At 29.8% G+C, this 8052-nt stretch overlaps 1 protein-coding gene across 1 annotated transcript in view; it reads left to right on the forward strand.

The window, feature by feature from the left end:
* The window catches only part of LOC111618250 (muscle M-line assembly protein unc-89-like), a 180555-nt gene that overhangs the window by 167519 nt on the left and 4984 nt on the right, over nt 1–8052 (forward strand). Inside the window, exons 23-25 of the mRNA XM_023359735.1 lie at nt 4912–5148; nt 5234–5273; nt 6516–6609. Coding sequence (XP_023215503.1) covers nt 4912–5148; nt 5234–5273; nt 6516–6609 — 371 coding nt within the window. The remainder of the gene's footprint in view (nt 1–4911; nt 5149–5233; nt 5274–6515; nt 6610–8052) is intronic.

Consider the following 8052-nt stretch of genomic DNA (forward strand, 5'->3'; position numbering starts at 1 on the left):
GGGCAAATGTGAAACTTGGACAGTTTTCCAATCTTTTAATATATTTTTTATAACATTTATCAATTAATAATTAACATAATTACAATAATTAAAATTAATAGCATTCTTTTTGGAAGACATTATATTTAGGATTACAACTTGCCAAACCTGCAGAATGTGCACAAATAAAATAAAGACTAACAAAACAATACAACAGTAGATTAAATTCAATACTTATAACACAATTCAATACAAACACACATTTAAATATAACACATATGTCATTCTAGTATTGATGTATTCATTTAGAGTTATACAGTACATTGGACACACACACACACACACAACTAGAGCAGCTTCTAAAGAAAGCACAAACAACATTAACAAAACACAACAAACATCATCTTAAGTCATCTATACAAAGATGATTCTTCTTCATAAAGAGGGAGGAAAGGCCTCATGGATATTTTAAATCTGCACTACAAACAGACATTGCAAGAGTTTTTTCTATAAAAACAAAAACATCACAATTACACAAAGCTGTAATTCTTGCAGACAAAAACAGTATAAAACTTACACAACACTATACAAAATCCACTGAGATTATCAAGCAATCTTGGTATCAGAAGGAGCTCCATGGTAAGCATCCAATGACCTCAGCCAAGATCATGCTGACAGCTGGCTTACTCCAGGTGCCTCTTTGGAAAGACAGAAAGGTTCTTGATCACCATACAAAACTAGGTCATAAATAGAAGAAACTACAGAAAGTTTAAAAGAATAATGCCACATTCTGTATGAGACTATACAACACATCATTTCAAGTTGCAAGTTTTTAACACAAGCTGAAAATACCTACTTATATCAATGTAACTAAATAGCAAATATAATACATCAAAAGCTTGCACACAAACATAAACTTCTACACACCTCAGATTGTCATATAAAACAATACATACAAAGTATATTATGACCAAGCCATAATCATAGACAAAACAATCCATCACAACAGACCAGACATCACATTCATTGACAAATAAAAAAAAATCACATACATCATAGACAAAGCTGTACCAAACACTCACAACATATATACATATACTAAAAAATTAGTAAATATTCAGAACTTGTCTATGAAATAAAGCATCTATTATAAGGTATTTATTGTACCAGTAATCTTTTTTTGCACAGTATCATAGCACATACATTATACAAAATTCTTGAAATATTGGGGTTTACAAAAGCACATACATCACACTATATAAGGCTGCCATGTTAAATACATGCCACATAGAAAATTCTTAAACACAGACATATACACAGACAGCATATAACAAAATATTTTTTCTGTAGTTATGTCTTAGCTTTGGTCTTGACTTAGAATTAGGTAATAGTATGTATGCCATACACTCAACAACACAATAATAATAACAATAATAAATATAGTAAGACCCTGCTTAATGCTGCCTAACTTAATGCTGATTCAATATAACGCGGTCTGCTCGAAGCCTAAAAAAAAGCTCAAAATTTATGCTGATTTAAATTATCACTGCATTTCATTGATTCGTATATAATACAATTATTTGTGAACACAAACCAATCAGCAAAAAATGGCAGAAAGGCGTACTTTCTTTAAATCTATGTTTGTTTGGTGCAATTTTGGAAAAAATATAACATCATGGATGCCATAGAAAATATCGACTCTGCTTGGCAAGAATTAACTGATAAATGCATGAATGAAGTGTGGAAGAAGTTATGGCTGAAGGTATCCAAGAATTCTCAACAAGAAGAGCCTATCACTGTATTGTTAGGTTGACCAAACTCAACCTAATCGATATAGCAGGACTAGGAGATATAGACGAGCAGGATATTGAGGAATTACAGCAGGTTTCTGGTGAGAGCCTTACCAACGACGACCTTCCAAGAACTGGCAGAACATGGAATTCATGTGGAACTGGAAAATAGAGATTCTGAAAATGAAGAACCCAAAAAATTTCTCTACAAACTTCCTTAGTAAAAGTTTGGTAAGATAACCAAAATCATTGATCAAATTGTAGCGAATGATCCAGATTTTGAAAGGAGTGCAAAAGCAAAATGAGACATTTTGGATGCAATCTTCTGCTACCGACATTTGCTTAAGGAAAGAAAAAGTGACAAATGAAACTTCACGACTTTATTGCAAAAGAACAAGAATTTCAGAAAAGTCAGGACCTTCGTCACAAAAATTGAACTTTACATTTCTGTGTGCATATGTTTATGTGTTATTTAACATATATTATTATACAAATTAATATAAAAATAAATAACTTGAAATTGAAGTAAAATTTGTTTACTTTTGGTTGCGTGTTCCCCTATCCCTATTTACTCTATGTTAAAATGACCTCGTTTAACACAGTTTCACTTAGCGCTTTGTTGTCTAGAAATGCATCCCCTGCATTAAGCAGGGTCTTACTGTATATATACTAGTGATGTGCCGGATCGTTAAATATGTATATCCGCGGATATGGATACGGATACGGATCATTAGAGTCTAGATCCGCGGATACGGATAGGGATCATTAGTCTAGATCCGCGGATACACATACGGATCATTAGAGTCTAGATCCGCGGATACGGATACGGATCTCAACTTTCGTACCAGTCGGCGCCGGTGCGTGTGACCTTGGACCAATAGTTGACGCTTTGCGTTAATAACGCGACGTGTTTTGACTTGCACTGCGCTTGTTTTTGTTTATAGTGTGAAAGTGTGCTAAATTAGAATTCACCACAAAGGCAGACANCGAACAAATAAAAACCCAGCGAAGCGGGTCCTTGCAGCTAGTTGTTATATAAAAATTATATTTCAATATTGGCTGCAGATAATATTATTAACAGGACTGCTAATATAAAATAGTGCAAACACACCAAATAATAATGACTGACTCTGCTTGAAGCATAGAGAGGAACATACCCAGTGGAACAAAAATGCCCCTATCTGATCATTTCCCACAAATGCCAGCATCCATGCTGTTACCATTTTTGGATCTGTCTATAAACCAGATTATATTATGTGAACAAAAGGACATCCAGGTCCTATGCCAGTCAAAGTGAGCAGGAGAGAAGATCAGTAATGCCTGTTAAACATAAATCAAGGTAACAACCATCAGTAAACACATACTGAAGTTTATTTTATGGTTTCTTAGTACATTCTGTTTTGTTTACATGTACTCCTGTCTATACAAATTTCATGAAGAGAACAAGATAATATTTTGTTGAAATCCTTAAAAAAATTGTCTTCCTTCATTGTGTCTATCCGTAGAACAATATGTCTGACAGTATTTAATCTAGAAATAAATTGAGTCTGCTGCCTAAATCAGAGTAAGGTCCAAAATTTCCATATGTCTAAAAGTAAGACTTAAAATTATAAGATCTGTGCCCACCAAAAAGTTTAGAGGATAATCTCCTCTGGAATTGTTATCCCTGTATCTCCAAACACTGTTGTGGGCATTCATATCACAATCAATTATAAGAAGAATGTGATAAGTGGTAGAAAATTCTACCACTTATCACATTATGGTAGAAAACTCTACCACAGATCTGACCTCACCAGAAGGAGAAAGTTTATTAGAATCATAAGAAAAATAGGTAGAGGAGACTAAAATCTCCTTAATGCCATTAACATCAACCATTATGCACACAACAACTTGTCCAGATCTCTGAGTTGTGGAATATTTGAATTCATTTACTGGCAAAGATGCAAATATATGGATCTTATTAGATGAATGTTAATAAAGAGTACCACTTAAATTAGACAAGCTCCTAACTTGACCCCTAAAGACTTCGGCTCCTGCATCCTGCTACGTAAATGCCTTTTATCATTATATAACTGTGATTTATTCTTTGTGGGAGCACTTCATGTTATGATGGAGCTCTCTGTGAGTCAGCAGCAGTGGGCCTGATATTGGGCTCTGAAGCCACTGACAGTGAGCCAGCAGTAGCAAGTTTGCTATTAAGCCCTAAAGCTGTCAACCTTGAACAAGCCACAGCTGACCTACTACCATGCTCAAAAGCAGCAGCTGTCTGTTGGAGAACTTCTAACCTCACATTCATTTTTAGAATCAACAATGTGTGGCTTGTAAAGAAGAAATTTACTGTTGACATCTGTGGAGCCCCAATGCAGATGCAAGGCTGAATACAATGGAGTGTCACCTGATGCCCCTAGGGGATGTTCAAGGGTATTTACTATCCAGGTACCATCCAACCCTTGGCTTAGTATCTTCTACCTTTGCATTTTCTGGTGTCCCTCTTAGTTGGACCCAGCTAAATCACTCAGATGAGAAAACTCCATCAAGACACTTCAGCACAGATCACCAAGCCCCCACTATAACAAAGTGGAGACATGATAGGAGTCACAGATATTACATGACAAGTGAAATTTAAAGAATATAATAATAGTCTATCATGTACTGTATAAGTTACACAAAAAAGGACCTATTATAATCAAACTCATCTTAAATATCATCTTTGTGCTCTAAAACCAATTTTGAATGTACACCATCTGACAAATAGTTTATAAATTTCAGGGGAAAATCAAAAAATTCACTATATAGTAAGCATGTTAAATCAGTTGTATTGAATGCATTTGATTTTTTTTATTGCAGAAAAAACATAGGGTGTTACATTATTTGTTTCATATATCTGTATTAAGTTTTAAATTAAGAAATTAAATAAATTAGTTTTAAATTGTTATCAAGAATAATATGTACATTTAAATAATAATTGTAGATTGTTTTCTAGCATGTTTAGACAATGGCTTTAAGTAGTTTTACATAGTCTTAATATTTTCTAAAAATAAATGAATAGGAATAACATTTATAAATACTGTAAATTGTAAACAGTTAGTATAGTAAGAATTAAAATTTAAATAACTTACCCATATTGTTTTCTGATTAACAGGAAATACTGCATATATATCATTTCAAGTGGAAGGAAATCCAGCACCAAAATTTAAATATTATAAAGGAATTGCTGAATTTTTTGAAGGGGGACGCTATACAGTTGTTACAGATGGTGAAACAAATACTGTGTGTTTATGCATAAGGAAAGCTAAGTCTGCAGATGAAGGAAAATATAAAATTGTTGCTTATAATAGTGTTGGTGAAGATAGTATTGAAGTTTCACTTTTTGTTAGTGGTAAGATTTGGTTCAATTATAATATCATTAAAGAATGAAATTTGTTAACAGTAAATGCAATGTATGAAAATACATTCAATTGCAGATGAAAGTGGTATGGATTTCCGTGCAATGCTTAAGAGAAGGTGTGTTTTATTTATTTATTTTTATATTAAATTTAGACTAACTTTGTGTAATACACAATGCTGTTTCTCAACTTTTGTTTTGGAAATGGAAATTTATAGGAAGTGTCACTAATACTATAGTTACTTCCTAAAATTATCTTATCAATAGAAGAAAAAATTACACAGAAAAGGACTAAACTAGATAAGTGTAATAAAATATAAACTCTTGAAATTATGAATTAAATACTTACTAAAATACAGAAATAAGAAATTGATACTCTATGCTCATTATTAAACAAATTAAATGAAAATATCATATATTTTGATGTAAATGCATAGAATCCAGAGTAATCATCCTATTCCAACAACAATCCTTCTCAAAATTCATCCAAAACTTGCTGATTCTTAATTTAAACTTCCACTTGAGAGACACTGATATATAGTATGAAATTAAATTATAGAATATATTATTAATAATGATTTTATTGTTTTGATCTAACTACAACAGAAAATTTATAACTGTAGTTGTATTTAAAGATCAAATAAAACATATGCCAATTATATAGAATTTTCTGTTAATGTTTGGACTTAGTAAATCTTGGATTTATATAATTCATTTTTCAAAAAAACAAGCAATGATATCTATATACTATGAGCATATACATATATAATTTGTTTGTTTATTTTTCTTTATATATATAATTTTAGTGTTAAATTTAATGAATTATAACAACTATAGAGAAAAATTTTGATTTCTTTCATATTAATTACTGTATTGATAATCAACAATTTGGTTAAGATCAAAGTGCAACATCTGTTTTGTGGAATAGTTGTATATTATATTACACTTAAAATATCAAAGAATTAGTCTAGATGGAAGTTTTGTCATTTTTAAAATCTTTAACCTTTTATAATGCTTGTTTTATTTAGAAAAATCTAGTACATGGAAGAAAAATTGTTATTCTGATAAAAGTATAGAATAGTGGAATATTCAATATTAAATTCAATAGTGAAAAATTTTAAATCCAGTATTTAAAAAATTAAATCAGAATTACATATTTTTTAAAATGAATAAACCATTATTTTCAAATATTAAATAATTAATGAAACNTATATAAATGTATATTTATATATCTTATACAATAATTTTTTCAGAAAACAATGATTTTAGTCTTTCTATTTTTTTTAATTGTTATTATGAAAATAGTATTTGATTGCACTTTATGTGGAATAAATAATTAAAGATTTGTATGTTTTATGTAGACAATATGCTAAATGGAAAGATCCGAAGGATGAACCAGATTTTAATTTGAAAGCTGTAGAAAAAGACAGAAGACCATCCTTGAAAGAAACAAAAGTAATATTTTCTAAATTAAATTTAAATTCACACATTATATATTTAATAAAAATTAAATTAATAAACATATTTTTATTATTTCAAAACAAACAAAACAAAATTTATTGTTTCAGTGTTTAATGAAATAAAATCTGAAATAATAAATTTTGAATAAAATAACTTTTCTACTGATCTTCATCATAAATTTTTCAATTACAGTAAAGCAATTTCTATTTGCATTAGCAGCAGACCATAAGCAGTTTTATCCAGTCAGTTTATATTTGTTCTATATTGTTTGTTTCATTTTGTTTGTTTATACTAGATCCTTGTTTTTGTCTTTTTGTTATTGAAATGTCAAAGAATAAGAATAACATAAAACAATTATTTATTTTACTAAAAATCACATATTATAGATTCTTTATTTAACATCAAAGCATGATGATTCTTCAATTTTGTTTTATAATGAAATTATTTCAAGACCAATTTATATAAGAAAAAAAACAATAAATATTTAAAATTATCTAAAACCATAATTTTGATTATTATAATAAAATTAATTCTAATTCATAAAAGTATCATAAATTATGACTAAAATAATTACAGAATTAGAATTTTGTTTTTGCTATACAACTACTCTACTAAACTGTTTGAATTTGTTCCATAGTAGAAGGAATGTTGAGCAATAACAGAATTTTTAAAAAAATAATAAAATAGCTAACATTATAAAGCAGAAAAATTTTATTTAATTTGACTAGTATTTTTGATTTAAACATAGATCATCTCCATGTCTACTCAATAATAAGGTTTGATGATTTATAAGATTAGTTCTTTTACTTAATTAAATTGCCTCAATGTCCTTTTTTTCTTATTAATATGTAAATTTTCGACTATAAATTCGTATCTTCTATTATCAGGACTTATTATACTGGCTTTACAGATAATATTACAAAGATTAACAGAAAACAATTTTTATGGAATAAAATAAAAATTGTTTTCTGGGGTAAATTAGGCTATATCAATATCAATATTAACATAGAATGCTGATATTGACACAGCCTAATTACATAATACAGTATAAAGACCCACATTCATAATACAGTATAAATATATTGATAAAAAAAAACAATTAAACATTATAATTTTCTAAAAGTTTTAAGAAAGATTTTTTTATACAATAGACTATTACTTAATTTTCAATCAAGATAGTAAAACACAAATGGATAAAATACATATCCAACTGGCAACTTAATGGCTAATGATATTAGTTTAACAGTAAATAATAGCGAGGTTGCGGCCGACGTTTTCATCGCGAAAACGTATACGTCGGACGTTCAGCGCCGCCTTCCTGTAAGCCTAGAAGTTTGACAATGGCGTTTGGAACGTCGAGCATGATTCCACAGACGTTCCAAACGCCATTGTCAAACTTCTAGGCTTACAGGAAGGCGGCGCTGAACGTCCGACGTA

Source organism: Centruroides sculpturatus, unplaced genomic scaffold (assembly GCF_000671375.1).
Source record: "Centruroides sculpturatus isolate CEXI.00-Female unplaced genomic scaffold, Cexi_2.0 scaffold154, whole genome shotgun sequence".
In the NCBI taxonomy this organism is placed as follows: Eukaryota; Metazoa; Arthropoda; class Arachnida; order Scorpiones; family Buthidae; genus Centruroides; species Centruroides sculpturatus.